The following is a 23,368-nucleotide window of genomic DNA, read 5'->3' on the forward strand; positions in this document are numbered from 1 at the left end:
AGTCATAAACTGGGCAGCCAACGCAAGCTTACCAAGTGGAGCCCTGCTGCTTGGAGGGGGCAGGGAGAAAAAAGGGTGAGGTTTATCCAAATATGTACCAATGGTTCAGAAACCAATTCAAACACAATATTCACTGCTATTATGGCACTGTTTGCAGCCATAAAAGCAAAAATTGTTTCTCATTGTTGCGCCATAACAATGAATTCCAGAAAGCATGGCAGCTTCACACTGGCTCTCTGCTCTGATAAAGAGCAGAGAGGGCGGCCTCGGAATAGGAGAGGAAAGGAAGACACAGAGGGTGGTGGTGATGGGTCGAAATAGACCAGGAATTATTTTTATATATTTGGGGAGAAGAGTGGTTTGGAGTAAAGGGGGACAGAAGGACACCAGGTATGTTTTGTCAATATTTAAGATGGGGAGGGTAAGGATGAAGGTGGCGGTGAAGGCCATATATTAATGTATTATTGTTTGGGTGCGGGATTTGGTGGAATTAGGGAGAGGGCTGTGGCAGGATACTAGGTTTTGTAACTTTTGGGAGGGGGAAAGCGGGTAATGCTGTTGGCGGGAAGACAGTTACTGTTTTTAAAATTGGGGTGGTGGAGGGAAGAGGTGGGCTGAGGGTGTGCAGGGCATGAGGTTTAATACAGGGCAGAGGCAGGCACAGAAGAGGCCGCATTATTGCAGTGCTGTCCCATAATACCTTCAATCCTGCTGAGCTGATGACCGCAGTGGGAGAAGAAATAGAGGAGCCATGCATAACATAAACTTAAAGATGGGTAACTGGTTTGCTCTTGTTTCCTATTTCATGTCACTCAGAAAAAAAAATCCCTTTTATTCAGTTACCCATGTACAATATATGCGCTATAACCACATCTGCCACCTGATAAGCGTTGTCAGGGCTGCCTTGCTCCAAATGTTCTCCTACTAAGCAGATCTGCTACCTGCTGTAGAGAGGAATAAGGCCGAGGGGCATCCTCGGAGCTCAAGCAAAGCTATAAGCCCTTCCAATCAGATAAACACTGACAGCTTGGTTTCTTTATGGGGGTATTTCCTGTGTCTCCTCCACAGTGGTCTCCCCTGGTATGTCTATTTAGGTGCAGGACGAGCTGGAGCTGTATACTGGCTGAGATGGCTTCACTCTGTGACAGACTGCCATCCAGTTTATGTTGTAATTTATTTCGATGTTATGTTGCAATAGATGCTACTTTTAACTTGCTTCAGGAAACTGTGGGGCATCCGTTGAGCACATGAATGCCAACAGACTTGAAACGCATGAGAGAATCACTAATTTTTTAAGTAAAAAATGATTTTATTCAGTTGTCTAGCTCCTCAAATTGCCTCTGCTTCAATATGTCCCCCGATTGGTTTCAAAGTCTTCTATTCTCCAGTTTTAAAGTTTTGGCTTGCATGGGTGTGCCTCACTGCAAAGGGCGAAAGATCAGCGAGTCTCAGGGTGTACCCCTATGCACTCCCTATTGTACCATAGAAAGTTTTGGCAGAAAAAGACTATAAACCTAATCTGTGCTTTCCTTCACGCAGATTGCAGTACAAGTCCTCCTATCTTTAGTACATCAGAAAGGAACAGCTAACTCGTCTGCTGGAGCCAATCACAGAAGCAGGAGGCAGAGAAGCCAAATCCACAAGGGTTCAGTTCCCGCTGGGCAGCACAGAGACGGTCCACAGCTGGTCCCTTCTAGCACAGCCGGTCCCTTCTAGCACAGCCGGTCCCTTCTAGGCAGTTTACAGTACGTACAGCAGGACAGATATCGTATGTAAGTCCGGCTTCACTTGGGCTGGAGCTCCTATCGGTTACATTACGGGGTGACCCGTTGTATTCCCCAGTCAGATCTGCCCCGCCTCTCCCTGAACTTGTGGGTCGAAGCCACGCGCACCGGGAACTTCTTCTTTGTCACATGAGCCCCGGGGAGCGAGAGAGGCGCGGGGAGTGTACTTCTAAGGCGAGGCCGGGGCAGCTGTAAAATCTCAAGGTCTGAGAAGAGAACCAGGAAGCCGGAGGTTGGCAGGGCGCACACAGAAGGCACGCCCTGGCTTGCGGGGAAGTCCTGCTTCCTCTCCTGGGGGCTGGTGACGAGACATCGTTCCTAATGCAGGCCCTTACACAGGAGGGGTAGTAAAGGCCTGCCCATTCGTGATACCTGCCCATTCTCCCCAGAGGCTAGGAGTAAGAGGCTCTTCCCGGTTGACCCACACCAAGCCCCCGACAGAAGGACATGGACATTCCAAGCCCAACGCCCTCTGCTCTGCATAGGGTTGCTCTCCTCAGTGACAGGCCGTTAACTCTCACTGACACCTGCCCATGTCACTCCTGGAATTTCTCCGGGCTCTGAGCCACATTCTTTGTATGCGACGCACCACCTGCATTTTTACAGCCGTATATTCCTGTGGGGAGTTGAACTGAAAAGACTTGTTTCCTAAGACTTCGCTGAGGACTCCTGAAGGGTGTGAAAGGACAGCGCTCCGTCGCTCTCCGGAGGCTGCGACAGCCAGTCTTAGCCACCACTGGATACCTGCGTCCTGCCAGGAGTCTGGGCCTGGGTGGGATGCTGGTGAGATGACTGAAGGGAGGATGAGGAAAGGCTCCGAAGGGTATCAGGGAGGGGAGAGGCCCACAGGAGGTGGGCCTCGCCCGGACCGTTTCCACAGGGGCCACCAAGAAAACCTCTTCAAAGTGCTGATCCTGGGGGACTTCGAGGTGGGGAAATCTTCGTTGGTGGATCGCTATGTCCATGGCAACTTTCGCAGCCAATACAAAGCCACGCATGGAGGTAAGTGAGAATCGATGCCATGTCTCTCCCTGCATGGTCTAACGCAGAGTCCCACTTTGGCACTATTGTGAGCAACAGAACTTGGCACATCTGTGAGATGTAACCCAATGCTGGCCACCCTGCACTGGACCTTTCCTTCCCCTGCCTTGACTAAGACTAGTTAGCCGATCCTGGCTTTATCCTGTCTTGCAGTGTTTGTATGTCTCATGTTCAATAGATCAGTGGGTGAGACATGGTTCACAACACAATTAAACTGATGTTGGTAAATGTTCAATGCCCTAGGGTTAGGCCACTGGAAAAATGCCATCCCAAGGAGGTAACTTTTAAGCGTAAATATGCATTTGCTGTACCAGCCACATCAGCCAATATCTGTTGCATATTTACTCTTGAAAATAATTCAACTGGGTAACAATGACTCCACCTTTGCCATGACCGTATCTTTTTTTTTTAAGGAGTTTTGTATAGGGCGACCTTAACCCGATTTCACAAGCACCAGTTGCGTTACACGAGGACACATTCATATTTTGTTAGGCACGAGGAGATTAAGTTATTTGCCCAGAATCACGGGGTGTTGCGTGTCTTTGCCAAGACTCGAACTCGGTTCCCCGGATTTGAGGTTGACGCCCTAGCAGTTAGGCCAAGTCCTCTCCTTTCAAAAACACTTTTCTCAAAGTAGCAGTTATCTGAAGATGGTCTTCAACCTTAGAAGATCTCCACCTTTGCATCTCTAGCTAAGGTCCTGCGTCTTCATCCTAAAGAGCCTCCTGGTGAGACAGGTACCTAGTATGAAATGCACTACACTGCTTCTCAGTGTAAAGAAATACTTCCAGGGGCCCGGCCCTGTCAGCACAGAGGAAACCCAAAACAAGAGAATCTGAACAGAACTGGGATGCAGCACGCGTCTTAATACAATAAGTGTGCATGCATGTGCTTGTTTACTCCTAGTGCGACATTGTGTGTGTTCTTCACAATCTACTACACTCTAGGAGGAGGAGAGGATAGTGCTAGTGTAATGTTCATGTGCTTCCACAGAAAACAGCGCTATGAATTGCTGCTGAGTAACAGTTTGAACAGAGTCGAATGTGCACACTTTTCATTCCAAAGAACCTGCTCTCATTTTTATCTCACATGGATGCTTTTTTTGTAATAATGTTCCCGAATGTTTTTCTTAATGTGCCATTCATTTCATATTGATGCTACATTTTTTTTCCGGCTCCATAGTATCTATTTTGCTACACAATTCAGCTATACCTGCCGCATAATTTCAGTGGTTCCACTTGTAATGACTTCTGTACATTTTCCTACTGGTCAATGCATCTGATAGGCCAGCGGCGTTAGGGGAGTCAGTATCGGTCATAATCCGGTTTCGGCAAGCAAGAGTAACCGGGTGCAGAGTCTGCCCTAGCTCCATCCTTGTTAATCTCCAAGTAGTTTCTCCGTTTTCAATCCTATAAAAAGTCTTACAGTCTGACTCACCAAATGGCTGCGATGACGCTTTTGAAATGAAGAATGCGTTTTTTCCGTGCCTAAAAAAGCATGGTCATGTTATACTTAATTTGTCTAGCCCTAGTGCTGTCCGACCATCGGCTGCTTCGAAGCGCTGAACGCTCATTATAGCCGTGTGGATGCAGAAGTGAAGTTGAGTTGTGTTTTGTGTTTTAATGCTACTTGCCCTCATGGTGCAAGAGACCAGGTCAAAACTACAAATTCGACCAGCAAACCAAGGTGAATAATTTTATATACATATGGGATTACCAAACACAGTAACATGAAGTGTGAGGTATATGCAGTGGGTAAGAAAGTGAAATCGCAACTAGATGTTGGTGAATTCAGGGTGTGGATGGGCGTTCATGCTGGGGATTTCTGGAGCTGAGGATTAAGGCAGCAAGGTTCTGCCAGTGGCTCTCACTGTGCTATAAAGGTGTTCAGACTACCTTCCCATCCCATCCTTGTCCTCTCTGTGGGGTACTCAGAACTATGGCGATATATACATGCCAGTTGTAATTAAAATCAGGCGCTAAAGTGCATAATGAAGAAGAGAGTAAAAAGGCAGCTATGGAAAACAAGTACTGGCAGAGCCATTGCAGTCAGACTTTTGGGTTTACCTGCAGACGAGTTAAAGTATACCACATCATCTTCCGATTGGAAGATGTATTCTTATCAACTGAGGTGAGGCACGGGCCTACTTAAGAAACAACAAGTGATCAGATCCGTGCGGATCCGCCGTGCTGAGAGCATAAGTGAGCAGCCTTCCTCGGACACCCTGCAAGTGAAAAGTTTTTTTCTTCTCCAAAAGTACTCTTGGTGATTTCACAACAAACCGCACTCGACGCTGTGAAGTGAATTACACAACACACATTATTCTTGGGCAACTCACCCTGGTAGGAGTTACACTCAGGGCTTTAAATGGGCCGGGTCTCGCCGGCGCTGAGCACCGGCAGTTTTTTAAAGGGGTCCTCCAAAGGGTGTCTATCGGGCTCTGATTTGTGCCCTGGCACAGGGTGTCCGTTTTTCCCCGGACTGCAGTGACTGGAGGCACATCCATGGCATGTACGCTGCTCACTTCTCACTAGTGGAAAAGTTGTGGCATGAGGTCATGCCGGGTGAGCATTGTAGGGATGGGGAAATCCTTTAGAGTGAGTCATTTTCTCTCTGGATTCCCCTTGTCTTTTTGAAACTCAGGAGCAGCAACATCGTCGTGGTGTCATCAGGGCTTTACGAGGAAGCTTTTTCAACATTATACAAGCCATAGTTGCTGCTTATTTATCTTATGCAACTAACAACCATCGACAAAGCCAATAGTCCCAACTTGTTTTAGGTATGTTACTTGTTGTATCATATATCTGTATGCAATGAGAGAAACAGCAAAATACACGCCGGGAGGCACACTATGCTAATCACAGATTTTTAGGGGGGCGTGGGTACTGTGGGGTTCGCCAGTCCCCGAGGCCTAGGGGTCAGCACACACGTGTAGTGCAGGCACGTAATGAAGAGACACGTACACTGAGAGTACTGGTCCGGACAGGAAGTGCCGTGCCACTTCTGTCCTTTTATTTATACCTTTCTGGCCACGCCTGGCCAGAAAGTGATACATAGTGTGTGAGTGCTTCCGGGGCTCAGGAGAGACCCTCGGAGCACTAGAGCGCTACATCCCTCCCCAACTTGGATTTTTGAAAACTTAACTTTCGCAAACACAATGTCAATGGTAACTCAGCACCGGAAGTCTGCTAGCTTCTGGCTTGGCTTTGGGTTAGGTCTAAGTTCATACCTCCATCTGCCTCGAGCCGGAGCCTGCTCCCCCTTCGGGCTGGGTGCAGGGGTGATCTCTTCGTCCTGGCCAGTAGTGCTCATGAGCGTGCTCGCATCGCTGGGTCTATCCGCTCTTGTCTCGGACTCATCCTCTGCTTGTTCTGCGTGATCAGGTGTGTGTTGTCGAGTCGCCGGTATCTGTTTGAACCAGGATACATTCCTAGTTACCTCTTCTCCGTCTCGGCGAACTGTGACCGCAGTACCTCGAGTTTCCTTGACGACCCACGGCTCAGGCTCAAATGCTGTGTTGAATTTCCCTCCGGGCCTTCTGGTCCGGATTAGCACTGTCTCGCCAGGTGTTATGTTTCGGGATCGGGCATGCCTTTTGTGACTCGCTTTCTCATTCGTTCGTCTCCGCCTCTCTTGGGTGTGTCCGGGGGAGTACGGCGCTGGTGCCCAGTTGTCGGCCATAGGGAGCAGATCTCTTCTTGGTCCAGCAAACATCAACGCCCATGGTGACTGTTGCGTGGTGCTGTGGGGTGTGCTTCTGTACTCCCGTAGAAACAGTTGGAGCGCTTCCTCTGGGTCCTTTCCTTCCGCGGTGGCGATTCGTAGGATTTTGTTAGTCGTCCTCATGAACCGCTCCACTTCGCCGTTGGCTTGGGGCCATTGTGGCGTAATGCGGTGGTGACGGATGCCTAGGTTGTGTAGGAATTCTCTGAACTCACTCCCCTGGAACGGGGGACCGTTGTCCGTTTTGATGACGAGAGGAACTCCAAACATGGCAAAGGATTTGCTCAACAGTGGGCGGACATTGGCAAAGCTGGTGGAGGCGGCAAGATCTACAATCGGGTACTTCGTGTAACTGTCAATTAACACGACAGTGACTCTCCCATCTGGGAAGCTCCCAAAGTCCAGACTGAGCCATGACCAAGGTGATGGAGCATGTTCTTCCGTGATGATTGGTGCGGGATTGTCTGCAGAGCTGGTTATCTGGCACGCTCGGCATTGGCGCACCACAGTGTCAACTGCTTCCTCAAGGTTTGGGAACCAAACTTTCTCTCGCATCCTGGCTTTCATACGGCGGGTGCCTTGGTGCCCTTCGTGTGCTAGGATAGTTGCCCTGTCTTGTAGGGTCTTGGGGATGACTACTCGGTGACCTCTGAGGATAAGGCCGTTGCTTGCTTGGCTTAGGTCATGCCGCACTCTCCAGAATTGTGTCAGGCGTGTTCGATCTGCTTCATTCCAGTCACTGACGCCCCTCAGAAAGTTTTCCCAGGACCCTGACTGAATGGCAGCTGTCACCCGCTGGACGACTGCGTCGTTCACATATTCAGGTAGGATGGCGTCGGCCGTGAGGGCCTGGGGACATGAGGCAGCCGATAACATGTTCACGAAGTCCTCTGAGGGGCATTCACGTTCTGCCTGTCGGCCCTCGTCTTGGCCTGGATGCCTGGATAGAAAGTCTGCGGGGTTCTTGGCCCCAGGGCGGTAGGCGAGGTCCATTTGGTACTGCTGCACTTGGATTGCCCAGCGTTCTATCCTCGGAGGTGGGTGTGGGGCGGTGCCCTTGAACAGAGGTATCAGCGGTTGGTGGTCTGTTATCATGCGGAAAGGGTGTCCAGAGATGTATAGATGAAAGTGAGTGCACGCCCACTTCACTGCCAGGGCTTCCCTCTCGACTTGCGAGTATCTTGCTTCGGTCGAGGTTAGTGCTTTGCTTGCGAATGCCAATGGTGACCACGTGCCAGGTTCGGTTTCCTGAGATATCAGAGCTCCTAGACCAACTGGGCTGGCATCAACCACTATCTCGGTGGGTTTGGATGTGTCGAAGTAAGCCATCGTTGTGCTATCTAGCAGTGCCGTTTTTATTTGGTCGAATGCTTTGGCTTCAACCTCAGTCCATCGCCATGCGTTTTCTTTTTTCGTTAGGTTTCTCAGCGGCTCCGCGATGGTGGCCAGGTTGGGGATGAATCTCGCACAATATTGCGCCATTCCCAGAAAGCTCCGCACCTCCGACGCTGTGGTTGGTGCAGGGGCATTTTTGATGGCCACTGACTTGCGTGGGTCAACAGCCACTCCTTCTGACCCGAACACGTAGCCAAAGAACTCGATGGACTTCCTGAAGAATTGGCACTTGTCCTTGTGCAGGGTCACGCCATACTGTGCGAGTCTATGCAGCGTTGCTTTTAGCCTGTTGTGGTGTTCTTCGCTCGTTTTGGCATGGATCAATATATCGTCGCTAACATTCAGCACCCCCTGGAGCCCAGAGAGGATTTCTTTGATCGTGTTCTGGAAAATCTCAGCTGCAGAAGAGATTCCAAAGTTCAATCTTTTGTAGCGTCTCAAACCGAGGTGTGTCGAGAATGTTGTGATGTATCGGCTTTCTTCAGCTAGTCTCAGCTGGTGATATCCTGCATTGAGGTCCAGTTTGGAAAACCATTGGGCGCCATTTAGGTCGGTCAGAATGTCATCGACCGTAGGTGTGAGGTGTCGTTCACGGCGAATGGCTTTGTTTGGGATCCTCATGTCAATGCAAATTCGGATTTTGCCCGGTTGTTTCGGCTTCTCGGCTATGACCATGGGGGATACCCATGGTGTTGGCCCGGACACTTTTTCGATCACCCCTTGTGATTCTAGCATATTCAGTTCTTGCTCCACTGCAGCCCGCAAATGGAATGGCACCCTGCGGTGTCGGAGCGCAATTGGTTGCACAGTGGGGTCTATGTGCAGCTTGATGGGTGGATGCTTGATCGTGCCAAGGCCTGTGAACAGCTTGGGGAACATGAGCAAAATGTCTTCTACTTGCAGTGCTCGTACTGCGTTCGCGAAGGCAATAAGGCCTAGGTCTTCCGCCGTGTTGCTTCCTACTAACAAGTCCGCCTCCTTGTCGATCACATGGAACGTCGTTGTGACTTCTTGATCCTCTGCTCGGACTTGCACCAGCATCTTACCCCGTAGCGGGAGCGGGTCGTGACTGCCATAGGTGAAGATCCTGGCCTTTGATGGAACGAGCGTCGGCTTGGGGTTGAGTGCTTTGTAATGCTGAATGCCCATTACATTCACCGTGGCTCCGGTGTCGATGACTCCGATGGCCGGTGACCCGTGGATCTGTATCTGGCACTTGGGTTGCGGTCGTCGGCTTTTCTTTAGTTCACTGACAAAAGATACGAAATAGCACTCATCTTCGTCGTCTGTAGACGAGTCGTCGTACTGTGGCTGCTGTGATTTGTGTGACCTCGTGGAGCGTGGTGCCATGGGTTCCTCTAGCGACAGTTGTTTGATCGCTCCGGCGGCTGATCGTCTTCCTGGAGTGCTCCGCCCTCTGGAGCCTCCCCTGCACACGCTGGCGAAATGGTTAGGGATGCCGCATTTGGAGCATGTCTTCCCACGTGCTGGGCAGCCATCTTGGGCGTGTTCATCCCTGCCGCAGTAACCGCATGGTGCTTGGCGTCTGGATTTCGTCGTCCCACGACCTCTGCTTCCTCGATTCGACATGCGCACTGCGTCTACCCGTTCTGTCTTGATCGCCGTCCCTGTTTCATGGTGTGGATTGAGTGCCGCTTCCATCGCGGTGGCGCGGGCATCAGACAGTTCATGGGACCGCGCCAGGATCAGGATTTCGTCGAGGGATATCCGCGGCTGTCTCAGGATTAATGTACGCAGGTGCTTGTTGCGGCAGCCCTGGATGAGTTGGGCTGTGACTTCCTTCTTTTCGTCGTCCTCGGTGCACGTGCTTATCAAGTCTCGCAGTCGTGCGTGAAACGCATCCATTGTTTCGCCCTCCCGTTGTTTAGCTTGACGGAACTTGAACCTCTCGTAGTGGGGATTCAACTGGGGGTCGAAATGGGCGTTCAGTGCGTTAACGGCGGCATCAAAGTCATTGGCGGCACCTGTGTTGGGGAGGTGTCTGAACAGTTTGTACAGCTCTGTGCCTCCGAAGTGTAGGAGCAGGGAGCGTTTTACTTCATTGTCTTTTTCTCGGGTGGCCGTGAAGTAATTGTTGAGCTGTCCCAGCCATACTGCCCATCGGGGCGCTGCTGTCCCCGGGTCAATTAGCTCACTGAAGGGCGGTAGCGCTTGCAATTGCGCATGTGCGGAAGGTGCTGGAGCCTGAGCCGCAGGGGGCGCTGTTGCCTGTGGTGCCCCTCCGGTGGCCCCTCCAGTGGCCCCTCCAGATGTCCCTCCTGTCGACATATGTGCGGGGCAAAGTGCTGTTCACTACTCTGATGCAGGTGTGGTTTAATGGGACTTCTCTGCGTTTGTCGGGCTTGTTGGGTTGCCTTGTGCTTGTTATTTTGTCCTTGCCTGCGTGCGCAGTGCTCTGCTGTCCGGCTTGCGTGGGTGGCGCTGTGTTCACACCTCTGGCGCTGGCTTAGTTCACTAGAATGGTCCTTTGTTAGTCTGGACCCTTGAGTTGCCTTGTGCTTGTTGTGTGCTTTCAGTTTGCTGGCTGTCCGTGCATACTGCCGGATGCGTGTCTCAGCGCTGCCCCCGTCTCCCAGCGCTTGGCGGTGTTGGGCTTGTGCGCGGCGTCTCCTGCCTCGCGTACTCACGCGGTGGGGGCTTGATACCTGCTTCGGCCTCGTTCATCTGCGCATGCGCGCACTTCTCCGACGGCCGGCTGGGCCTTCTCCCAGCGCTTCTCTGCTTCGCTGCGGCGCGTCGCTTGCACCGGTCCCTGACGCAGCTCCTCACGTCCGCTGCTTACCGGTAGGCGATTTTCGTGTTTTCTTCTGCCTCTGGGTTGCTCGCGTGGTTCTCCGGTCGTTGAGCCGGCGGGCCTAGGCTGGCGCGTGGTTCGGCGTCTCCGGCGTCTTCGTCGGCTGGTGCGCTTGTGGGTTTAGGTTCATCCCACCCTCGTCGCCAGTGTGGGGTTCGCCAGTCCCCGAGGCCTAGGGGTCAGCACACACGTGTAGTGCAGGCACGTAATGAAGAGACACGTACACTGAGAGTACTGGTCCGGACAGGAAGTGCCGTGCCACTTCTGTCCTTTTATTTATACCTTTCTGGCCACGCCTGGCCAGAAAGTGATACATAGTGTGTGAGTGCTTCCGGGGCTCAGGAGAGACCCTCGGAGCACTAGAGCGCTACAGGTACGTAGGCGACCAAGATGGCTGCCCGTACTTGAAGCTCCGCCGGCCGGGCACCGTTCCTGCATTTACCCCGATGCAGGAGATGTAGACAGCAGCGGACACTTTCCCATCATGTCCGGGAGGCACTGCGGAGCGGTTTGAGGCCCTGATTTACCTGCTGCGAGGAGCAACACGGCCTTCCCCCGAGTCCGCACTGCTGGGCCATGAGAGCGGACCCGACGGCCTCTCTAACTGCGGGTGCTCCTGGGAGGCGCAGCGCTGGACATCTGCGGTGAGCTGCCGCTTTGGTGGGCGCCCGGTGCTGGATTTGCCCCCCCCCCCTTGCCCCGCTTGCTTGGTTTCCCTCCCCTCGTCTCCCCTGCTGGGGCTGAGTGCCGGTTCCAGTTGTGTGCGTGGCGGTCGCGGGGTCTTTAGGCCTCGTGGGTGCCGCAACGCTGGGCCTCTGTTTGCTTGCTTTCGGCGTGTGGGTGGCAGGCTAGTGAGGGGGGCCCTGGGTTTTGTCTTCGGGGGGCGCGTCTGCGTTGGGCCCCGTTAGGCTTGCTGGCTACCCTCCCTCGCCCATATGCAGACTTTGCTGTGGTGGAGGCCGCTTCAGATGGCACTACATTGCTGCTTCCACGGAACGACCAATACCTTTGGGCCAGGCCGGTATCTGCTTGCTTGATCTCGCTGCACTTCCCGGCGCCTATGTAGGCGGTGATCTTTGCAAGAGGCACGACGCTGCTGCTGCCGCACCGTGGAGGGGTTCACGTTTTGTGCGCTGTCTCTGTTGCACATTGGGGACTCTGCACCTGCGTCGTATTTGCCACAAGTACTCCTGGCGGAGGGGGCAACATACTCTCTCACTTGCCCTCGCCTTTTGGTGGATGGACTGGCTGGAGCTGCTTGCCTTTCGAACCAAGAGGCATTGCTCACTTTCGCCTGGCCAGTGTTGCAGCGTGCGCTGTGTTGGTGAAGCGTGTGCTGTGGGGCCGCTCTACGTTGCTCTGCTCTTGAGGTGGGGCCGGGCAAAGACATTACACTCCTCTAACCCACCTACCTTTCGCGCTCTGCTTTGCTCCATTTGTGTCTTCAGACGCAGTTGTTTTTCCCTGCAGTTTGGGGAGGAAAGATCCTACGTAGTGCACGCTGCAATTTGAAAAGGCTCCTGACCCTACCTCCGAAGACCCTTCAGATGGGACGGATGGGGCGCATGGCTCAGATGATGCAGGTGACCCTGCCTCCCTTACAGCAGCCATGCTTAAAGAGATGAGAGGTGGGTTTAGAGTGCTGGACGGCAGATTTGATGCGCTAGACAAGAAATTGGCAGGCATAGGCGTGAAGGTCCAGGCGCATGACCGGTGGTTGGATGTGGTGGAGGCAAGGGTCTCGGACATCGAAGACGGGGCGGCGACATCGCAAAAACGGCTTGAGAGGGTGGAAAAGATCTTGAAAGACGTGGCGATAAAGAATGAGGATTTGGAGGCCCGCAGTCGTCGAAACAACATTGTTGGGGTTCGGGAATGCTAGCCACAGTAGGAAGGGAGTCCGACACCTGTAGTAGACTTTTTAAAGAAGGTTTTATTTGTAAATAGGCTCTGCGTCTTCTATTAGACACTCTCAACCGGGCAAACTCGTCCGGCTCCGTCTTGACGCCTCGGGGAAAGATGTGCTGTTCCAGGGTGTTTCTCCCACGCCGGGCTCCGTAGTCAGCCAGGCCGCTGGTTCACGGGGTTCGGTGTCTTGACCTTGGAAAGCCCTCACGGGGTTTTGGCACATCACATGGAACGAAGCAGAAACAAAGGAACTATTAGTAGCCGTTCCGTTTTATCTACAAGATTTAAGGGGCCAGGGAGTGAGGGTAACCGGTGCTCATGTGTCTCCACCACGCTTCCGTTCAAGTGCTCTCGGTGCTCGTGAGGGAGGGGGGGTGCTTAGAGGAAGGCACACACTATATACACAGGCTCTCTCACTCGTTCAGTGGACTGCGTGTCACCCAGCCCGCCACTCTGCCCCGTACCTTGGAAAGCCACGTTCCTCCCTCGGGACCGTGGCTGGGCGAATCACCGGGTCGTTGGCCTCCTGGCTTGAAGTCCACTGCTGGGCTCGTCAGGGTCGTCTCTCCCACTCCGCTTTGCTCCGCTCTCCAGTCTCTCGCTCGTCTCTCGCCTTCCACTCCGGAACTGCCGCTCGCTGTCTTCCTGGTTGGGCTGTCTTTTGTCCTCGTCATCGACCAAGGGTGCGGGGATTCCTCTACTCCGCCGGGATCTTCGTCGTCTCCCAGCTCCCAACGTGACCCGTAGTCGTCAGAAGCCCCCTCCTCCGGCCAGGTACCCGCAGTCTGTGAGTCGGGAACAGAGACATGTGAGAGAGGGGGAACAGCCGACCACCACTCCAAGACATTATCATGGCGACCCACCCTGTGACACACCTCCCCCCCTGGTATCTCCCGATCGGGGAGAACAACGGTCCTGGATAGGAAGTCCGCATTACAGTTCGAGGCACCCTTTTTATGCTGGAGCGTAAAGGAATATGGTTGGAGGGACAGGAACCACCGCATCACTCTGGCGTTCAGTGATCGGTTCCGGTACATCCAAGTCAGGGGGGCGTGATCCGTCTGGAGAATAAAAGGCCTGCCCTCCAGATAATACTGCAATTTGTCAACAGCCCATTTTATGGCTAGGCATTCTCGTTCCACCGTTGAATACCTGCACTCCCGGGGGAACAGTTTCCGACTAGTGAATAGAACGGGATGTTCCACACCGTCGCAGCCCATCTGAGACAAGACGGCCCCTATCCCGACGGCTGAGGCGTCGGTAGCCAGAATGAATGTTTTGGAGAAGTCCGGTGATTCTAACACGGGGGAAGTGGTGATGACATTCTTTAGCTCCTCGAAGGCAATCCTAGCATCGGAGGATGGTGTTCGCAGTTCACAAGGCCTTGTGTCCTGTCTAAGGAGGTTGGTGAGGGGAGCGGCTACTTCGGCAAACCGCGGAATAAACCTCCTGTAGTAGCCGATTAGGCCAAGGAAGGCCAGGAGTTCCTTTTTGGTGCTCGGGAATGGGGTGTTCTGAATGGCTTTGACCTTCTCGCTCTGTGGCGCAATGGTACCCTTCCCCAGAACGTAGCCCAGATATTTGACGCTGTTGAAGCCCATTCTCGATTTCCGGGAATTGACATGTAGCCCAGCCTGTTGTAGAGCAGTCAACACGGTGCGTATATGCCGAAGGTGGTCTCCCCAGGTTTTGCTGTAGATGACGATGTCATCCAGATAGGCCGCACTAAAGGATGGAAATGGTTTGAGTATGTGGTTCATCAGACGTTGAAAGGTGGCAGGCGCCCCGTGTAGGCCAAAAGGCAGAACCGTGAACTCATAGAGTCCTTCCTCGGTGACAAAGGCCGTTTTCCTCCTGTCTTCTTCGCGCAGGGGCACCTGCCAATACCCCTTTGTGAGGTCTAATGTACTGATGAAAACGGCTTCTCCCAGGTTCTCCACGAGTTCGTCCACTCGTGGTATCGGATAGACGTCGAACGAAGATATGGAGTTCAGAGCCCTGAAGTCCATACAGAATCTTATCGAGCCGTCCGGTTTCGGTACCATTACTATCGGGGATGACCAGCTGCTCTGGGATGGTCGGATGACTCCCAGACGTAGCATCTCCGATACTTCCTTCCGGACGGCATCTCTACGGGACGCTGGTATCCGGTATGGCCGCTGTTTTATAGTTTTTCCTGGGGTCGTGTTTATGTGGTGTTCCACCAATGACGTTTTTCCCGGACCGTCAGAGAAGACCGGGGCCAGGGGCTGTAGCACGTCCCTTAGCTCCTGTCTCTGGTCGCTAGACAGGTCCGGATTCACGACTAAGTCGTCCAGGGTTGAATCTTTACTGGGGATGGCAGGGAGGACCAAGTTGTTGGAACGCGGCCTCGGGCCTATCCATTTTTTCAACAGGTTTATGTGATAGCTCTGGGTCTTGGTGGGCGACAACCTGAGTTTGTAGGTGGTGTTTCCTATGGTCTCCAGAACTTCGTAAGGCCCGACCCACTCGTTCTTGTGCGTGACCGAAGGCAGGAGAAGAAGAGCCCAGTCACCGACCTGAAGGCGTCGTAGTCTCTTCCCCCTGTCATAGTACGTCTTCTGCTTGTCCCGTTGGCGTTCCAGGTTCGTGTGGGCCAATCCTCAGAGTTTTCCGAGTTTAGAACGTAGCTGAGCGGTGTACTCCAGTAGGGCCGTCTGTTCTTGGACTTCTTGGGTCTCCCAGCTGTCTTTGGTCATCTCCAACAGTGACCTAGGGACTCGCCCGTATAGTAGCTCAAATGACGAATAGCCGAGGCTACTTTGTTTCTGGGCCCTTAGCACGTACAACGCCAGCGGAAGCAACCGATCCCAGGCCTGTCCTTCCGTGGTTAGCATCTTCTTTAACGTGGCCTTCAGTGTCTGGTTGTAACGTTCAACCAGGCCGTCGGTCTGGGGGTGGTAAACCGAAGTCCTCAGCTGGTGTATGTTCAGGGACTTGCATACTTCTTTCATCAATCGTGAAGTGAAGGGCGTCCCTTGGTCGGTAAGGATCTCTTTTGGGAACCCTACCCTTGCAAACAGTTCCACTATTTTGTCGGCGACGTTGGCTGTGGTGGGGGTCCGGAGGGGAAACGCTTCGATAAACCTCGTCGCATAGTCCACAATGACCAACGCGTAACGATGCCCCTTCGAGGTTGCGGGTAATGGTCCGATCAAGTCCATCCCCACCCTTTCAAAAGGTACCCCTATGATGGGCATCTGTTGTAGTGGGGCAGCAGGGGGTCTGTGAGTGTTTTTACGCTGGCAGACTTCGCATTTCCTGCAGTAGTCTTGCACATCTCGGTAGATGCCTGGCCAAAAGAAGTATCGAGTGATACTCTCAGTCGTCTTCTCCTTTCCGGTGTGTCCTGCCGTTAGGTGGGTATGTGCGAAGAACAACACCTGTTCTCTGAACGATGTAGGCACCAACAATTGGGGTGGACTCGCCTGCTTCTCCTGTCTGTACAGGAGTTCCTTCTGTATCAGGAACCGTGGGTAAGTTGGGTTGGAGGTGGTTTGGCCTGCATGTGCGGCCTCCCAGGCGTTGTAGAGTGTTCGGTCTTCTGCTTGAGCGTGTCTGAAACTGCGATCAAGTACCCAGGGATCAGGAGTCAGATATGAGGCTCGGGTTTCTTCCCTCCCCGTGTTAGTGTCCAGCACGTTTTCTCGAAACAGGGCCAGGAATCTAGGGTTGTCTACCCCCAATATCATGTCTTCGGGTAGGGAGTCCATCACGCCTACTCTGACCACGCACTCCGGTTTGTCTGGCGGTTGTAAGGAAACGTCTGCCACCGGGTAAGGCTTTATGTCTCCGTGCACGCACCGGATGTGTACTAGGGTATCAGGGATGTATTGACAGGGGAGTACTAGCCGTTTCCGGACTACAGACTGCCTGCACCCCGAATCTAGGAGGGCCTTAACCATGGTGTTATTGATCAACATACTCACGTAAAACGAGGTGCCGAGCTCGGCGGAATAGAGCACAGTCTTGGGGAGATATCCGACTTCCATCGGTTCTTCGTGAGGGTGTTTCCTCGGACACAGGCGGGCTATGTGGCCCCATTCGCCGCACTCGAAGCATTGCGGTCCCCGTGGTGTGTGTGGCGGGAGCGGTTCAGCCCGGAAAGGGCGAGGTCTCAGTGGCTCGAGCAGGGGCCTCATTCTCCTCTCCTGTTTGGGTGGTGGCTGGGGTTTGGTTGTCTTCTCGGGTTCCCAGCCTAGCCCTCTTGGCTGGGCTCGGGCGTAGGTGGCCGCCATTTCTATGGCCTGATCCACGGTGAGGCTGGAATGTTGCCTCAACCATCTCTGCGAGCCATACGGAAGGGCCTCCATAAATTGCTCCAAATATATTTTGGCTAAGATGTCTTCTTTGGTACTTGCTTCAGGCTTAAGCCATTTGTCGGCCATCATCTTCAGCCGGAAGAACAGCGTCTTTGGGTTCTCTCCCTGAATGCCCTTCTCTTTTCTGAACCGTACACGATACGCCTCAGGGTCTAAACCCAGATGGTCTAGGATCACGTTTTTAATCACGGGGTACTGTGTAGTTCCTGCAGGGTTGGCCACCTGATAGGCAAACTGCGCTTCTCCGGTCAGCAAGGGGGCTAAAAAGAACGGCCATTTCTCCTCAGGCCACCCTAATGCCCTGGCAGCGCGTTCGAAGTTCATGAGAAATGCGTCGGGGTCCTCCCCCGTGACATACTTCTGGAGGGCGATCCCAGAGGGGTTTGGAAGGTGTACCCTGTTTTCTCTCGTGACGTTGAGCATCGGGTCTGGGACCCTGGACTGGAGGCTCTCGAAATGAGCAGCGATCGTGTTGGTGAACAAGTCTCTGTCAGCTTGAGCGGTGGTGATCTGGTGTTCCACGGCCCATTCCAGCTTCTCCTGTCCCTTCACTAGATGTTGGATAATGGGGTCCATCTCGGCGTTGCAGACGGACTGGGATGTTGATCCCACTTCTGACACCAGTTGTTGGGGTTCGGGAATGCTAGCCACAGTAGGAAGGGAGTCCGACACCTGTAGTAGACTTTTTAAAGAAGGTTTTATTTGTAAATAGGCTCTGCGTCTTCTATTAGACACTCTCAACCGGGCAAACTCGTCCGGCTCCGTCTTGACGCCTCGGGGAAAGATGTGCTGTTCCAGGGTGTTTCTCCCACGCCGGGCTCCGTAGTCAGCCAGGCCGCTGGTTCACGGGGTTCGGTGTCTTGACCTTGGAAAGCCCTCACGGGGTTTTGGCACATCACATGGAACGAAGCAGAAACAAAGGAACTATTAGTAGCCGTTCCGTTTTATCTACAAGATTTAAGGGGCCAGGGAGTGAGGGTAACCGGTGCTCATGTGTCTCCACCACGCTTCCGTTCAAGTGCTCTCGGTGCTCGTGAGGGAGGGGGGGTGCTTAGAGGAAGGCACACACTATATACACAGGCTCTCTCACTCGTTCAGTGGACTGCGTGTCACCCAGCCCGCCACTCTGCCCCGTACCTTGGAAAGCCACGTTCCTCCCTCGGGACCGTGGCTGGGCGAATCACCGGGTCTGTAGTGTAGCTCCTATTTTCCCAATAGGCTCTGCGCATTGGAATAGTACCTACAGCAGTAAAGGCCTAGGCCAGACGTTAACTAGGTCTACTACTGTCGATACTAGACTTAATTTTTGGGTTTGCCAGCTAAGCTCAGAGTTCGCTAGAAACTTTCTCGAATGTTCAAGGAAGGATTAACTTCCCTGATTAGACAAGAAGGGATTTAGTTTCTGACAACCATAGAACATGACAACTTTGCTCTCCCCTAATCAAGAGTCAATCTCGAGAGTCGTGTGAGCACAAGGCAATTATTTTACTCAGTCAGTACGTGCATTCTTAGTCTCATCAGAATGTAGAGAAAAGGAAGAGACGGGCGTGTTCAATAAAAGATGTTATTTATTGATCAGTCTCTTTTCTCGTACAAGAGAAATGGATCGATATTATTGCAATACTTATAGTTAAGTAAAGTGCATACATTAGAAGCAATAGTATAAAATAATACTGTAAAAACATTGATATGGTTTCTGAGCCATATGATGTTTAAAATGATTAAAATATATTTACATACACATATACATTTGACTAAACGTACTCAACTGGTGTTTCTAAATACGCCTACCCCGTGTACCTGACCTAAGTCTAATGCGTGGGCGGGAATAGAAAGTTACAGTTTAAGTTAAGTTTGTTTTTGCCAAGTGAATAACTAAAGAATTCTCTGTGAGGGGTTATTCAGTTCTGTACCTGGAATTTAGGATGAATGAGGAATGGTATCTCTTTCTCTGCTCTCGATATTCCAGGCTGCCTGCGAGGGCTACCCGGAAGCGCCGGTGCTGGGTCTCTCGGCTTGAGATAGCAGCGCGTCTCTCAGCGCGTCAGGAAGGCGGGGCTGCTGCCAGCGGGGTCTGCTTCTGCTCTCGGCTTCGGCAAGTATGGCTGCTCCGTCTTGTCACCACGCGTGTGTTTGCATAGGGCAAGGTCGGCAATATTTATACCTTAAAGGTGCCGGGATTGACGTAAGGATGGACATAGGTACGTCAATAAAGATGTCATACGACTTGCTCGTTAGCACATTCTTTACTAAAGTTCTCTGTGAAATCAAAACAATGGCCGCACGGATTATCCAGGTTGTCATAGGTTTGATTTGTTATGAGAACGTCGTATGCCTTATCAGGGGCTGGAGGAATGTCGCTTGTCTAATTAGATCTCAAGCGTTATGACCTAATCAGATAACACGTTCCTGTGCCGTAGTGTGACTGCGTCAGATAACGGTATCTGCATCATGGGGGTTTTCTTGCCTCATGGGCTGACTGTTAGTTAACTAGCTAGGTAGTTTAACCAGAATAGGGTCAGGAATAGGGGGATCGATTCAGAACCTATAGAAATACACGACACCCACTCCACGCTAACTATGGTCATATCTACTAATCTATGCATAGTATAACATAGTACAACATACTATAGAGTATAGTGTATACCTTACCACCCCAAAATACATAAATGCATTTTGAAATTTTCAAATATACTGAAAAATTGCAGTCATATATATTGTATGCACTTAAGCTATGAATTAAATGCAAAATTAAACACGCATTGTTATGCATTATTGCTTTTTGGTATATGAGAAATACACATGAAATGGCTCTTAATATAGCTATACAGAAAGGAAGGTCGAGACCATTTCATCACATAATAAAATATTTGTGAACATACCAGCGGGCAGCTAAAGTCTATATAAAGTATCTAAAATAGAAATCTTAGTTCTTTAGGAATAGTTTCTTACTTTAAGCAGAAGATCAGTGTCCCGGGGAAAAAATATATAGAAATTTTTTTTAAGGGCTTGCTGAAAAAAGTTGCTGTCCGTGAACTGGATTGTAATTGTTCATGTGACTTTATTTTTAAAGTTGAAGGCCGAATTCAGGGAACGCCGTGTGCGAGTTTACTCAAAAGTCTCTATTTCTGTTCCGGAGAGAACATCATATCATTCAGGCTTTCGAAAAAACTGTCAACAGCTTCATGGGAAAGTTCCACTAAGTCGGAAATAGGGGTAACCATGCATTCGTGCGCATGATTGTCTCCATTGACATTCTGATTTGCATTGCTGACAGAAGGTCGTACCTGTTCGATGCTGCTTTCATCTCGAACTTCACTACCCTTCAATCGTAGTGGTGAAGATTCCAGGAATGCCGTCATCAGAATTGGCAGCCTTTGAGGGCAGCACAGTGCGTGAACCTTGGTAGGAACCAACAGTGTATCTGCATCCACCGGCGCATCCGATTGTAGCGTCAGACAGGTGTCTAACACGCATTCTTCTCCGCATAGCAGACACCTTAGTACAGGTAAAACACATCTTTGCCACATTGGTCGAAATGATAGAAACCAAGTCATGTTTAGGTCTCTAAGCCGGGAGAGTCCCAGGATTTTTGATATCCGGTCCCGGTATCCAATGGCTAGGATCGTATCTTCCATTGTCGCGAGAGTTTGATCTGTGACATGGGTTGCCATAACGGAAAATAAGGACTAGGAATAGGATTCCTGCAATTAGTCCCAGGATCAGGGGAAGTCCGCCAAAAATCGAATGGACGAAATCTGGAAAAATACCCAGTATGGCTTTGAATGGTGTTAATGCCATCGAAAATACTGTCTTAAATACCTTTGAGACCCCATTGGTATCAGAAATATTTAAGATTTCGCTCAGGATTTCCGCGAAATGTACGGGGGAATTAGTTGATAATAATGTATGTATCTCTGCAGTCGTCCTTGCGACTTGTAGATCATACGTTTCTTTAGATGACGTGAGCCTTGTAGGCGTCTGAAGAAGCACTGTTTTCATTCTGCTTAAAGTATCTATTCGAATAGAAGTAATTTTCAAACCGGGCCATGCCCTTGCCTCCCTGTCTGGAAAGGAGCTGGGGAACAAAGAACGTCCACAGCACTTGACCTTCGCCGTCGTAGTGACGAGATAAGGAGTCCCGGGCATAAGACTACAACATCTGCGGTCTACAATAAGAATGTAACTCCCATTATAGAGTCTTTGAAAGAATGGTTCTATTTCAGTTGCAGGTGCGCCTTGCTGGTGACATGAAAGGTTGTATGAATTCCCTTCACAGGCTCCGTGCAAACTAATACCGTTACACAGAAGCGTGCCGCTTAGTGACATAGCACAATTGTTGCCACTAAGAAACACTTTCTGTCCTTTGTTACTGACACATGCATGTGAATAGGGCAGGTTCCAAGTTGTTTTAAGGTACCCCTTTCCCAATTTCTCGTACATGCCAGCCTGTATATATTTTTGGCAGTATTGAAACCTGAAGGTTGAGATTGGAATATTTATGATTCCGTGGATTATCCATTCACTGACAGGTCGTTCTGACATTGTCATTGGTAATCTTTCTAGTTTTTCAATGCTCAAGATTGTATAATCAGCACCCTTCTGCGCCATACCGATTTGTCTATCAGTAAGGTTAAAGATTTGGAATAGTGACGTTGTGTTGACTAAACGCCAAGGCACATAGCCTGAACGCAGATTTTGTAACGTCCAGCCAAGCTGTACAATGGAACGCAATTGTGACTGTCCATGTTGTAATAACAGTAAGTCTTGCGATAATATATCGATTGCTGAAGACACAATGCTGTCCAATGAAAAAATTCTGGAGGACAGAGTCATTAACCCATTGTCCACTACAGAAAGTGATTTTTCCAAATTAATACGGTCAATTTCCCGTATTCTTTCTGCTGTTTCAATTTGAGTAACCTTCCAGGCCTCATTGTATGCTGCATATACAGAGGCTGCTATGAAACGCTTTTGACGCTGTTTGCGTGGTCCCATTATGAAATCACGCAAGTCAGCACCATCAGTAAGTAAAGTTAGGTGTTGCTTAATTTCAGGCAGTGTGGAAGTTTGTAGCCATTGAAGGCATAATTTGCCCACACTGTAGGTTGTTATTATCCCTGGGTGATGTCTTTGAGGATATCTAGGGTCTGGCCTGGTCATTTTGAAACCCTGTGTTTTATTCAGGAATCTATCTTGACAGTTATTTGTATCTGTGGGCCAGATTAACCATTGTTTCCAATCAGGATGTGTTCTGTTTTGGTTAAGTATATGGTTTATGTCTATTTCTTTATCTGTTTCAGAGCTATTGCTAAACATTGTTGGCTTTGGAATAGACAGGTTATTTAAATCTTTGATTTTGGCTAAGCCAAGACAGGTGGTTTGTTGAACAGTGTCATTTAAAAATATCATTTGTTCTGGGATCATGCAGGCTCTAAACAAAGCTTCTAAACCCTGTACTTGCCATTCTTTTGTACCCCAAACACTTTTCAAATCAACATTTTTGTCCCAATAATCAAATTCAAAAGTATTCATTTTTTCAAAGAACGAATCCGAATAAATCAATTTTGTGTTGGTTATCATGGTTTTCATCCCTGTCTTGTTTGACAATTTGTAATAAAATGTTTCAGCATTACTAGTGTTAAAACCTTGAAAGTATGAATATTTGTCATAAACGGTTCTAGAGCTCCCTTTTGGAGGTGTAGCACAATGTTCCCATTGATTATAATTTAAAACATTTCTTGGTTGTGCAGATTTATGCAAAAAACTGTTACCATAATGGTTATAGCAATACATACTATCATAGTTTGTAGAACCTTGCAAATAATCATGTTTTGTAAATTTAGCAGACATTACTAAGTCAGACATCATATTGTTTATACTTTCAAAGTCCCAATCATCAGCAAATGAGTTTGGTTTTGCAAAATCACTCAAGGAGATCTTGATTTGGTGTGGATATTTCAGGATCTCGACCGGACCATAAATTTCATAGTCAGTGTTGTCCCAGGCTACCCCACCAGGTATTGGAATTGCTGTGAAGTTGGCTGAAGAAAGTTCTGAAGAAAGTTCTCGTTTCTCGACGTGTGAAGATGTGTGTGGTTTGAGGACCAAGTTGATGTTCTGACTTGCTGTGTCCATTTTAGCATATTTTCCCTCAATGAAGCGTCCCAAGGTAAATACCATGATGAGCCAAAGTATGAGGATAAATGCACCAAAACCCACCCAAAATTCAATCCATGGAGTAACCAGATATGTTTCTTTCAGTTGTTTCAAAAGTTCCTTAGCTTTGTCTTTAAAGGATTTTGATGATGGCTGTGTCTTTTGTTCGCTGAAACCTTCAGAGGAATCATCGAAGTTGA

At 50.4% G+C, this 23,368-nt stretch overlaps 1 protein-coding gene across 1 annotated transcript in view; it reads left to right on the forward strand.

The window, feature by feature from the left end:
- Positions 1-1,857: 1,857 nt before the first annotated feature.
- Positions 1,858-23,368, forward strand: part of RAB29 (RAB29, member RAS oncogene family) — a 328,586-nt gene continuing 307,075 nt past the window's right edge. Inside the window, exon 1 of the mRNA XM_078644596.1 lies at positions 1,858-2,786. Coding sequence (XP_078500722.1) covers positions 2,573-2,786 — 214 coding nt within the window. The 5' untranslated portion in view covers positions 1,858-2,572. The remainder of the gene's footprint in view (positions 2,787-23,368) is intronic.

This window comes from Lissotriton helveticus, chromosome 5_1 (assembly GCF_964261635.1).
Source record: "Lissotriton helveticus chromosome 5_1, aLisHel1.1, whole genome shotgun sequence".
Taxonomy (NCBI): Eukaryota; Metazoa; Chordata; class Amphibia; order Caudata; family Salamandridae; genus Lissotriton; species Lissotriton helveticus.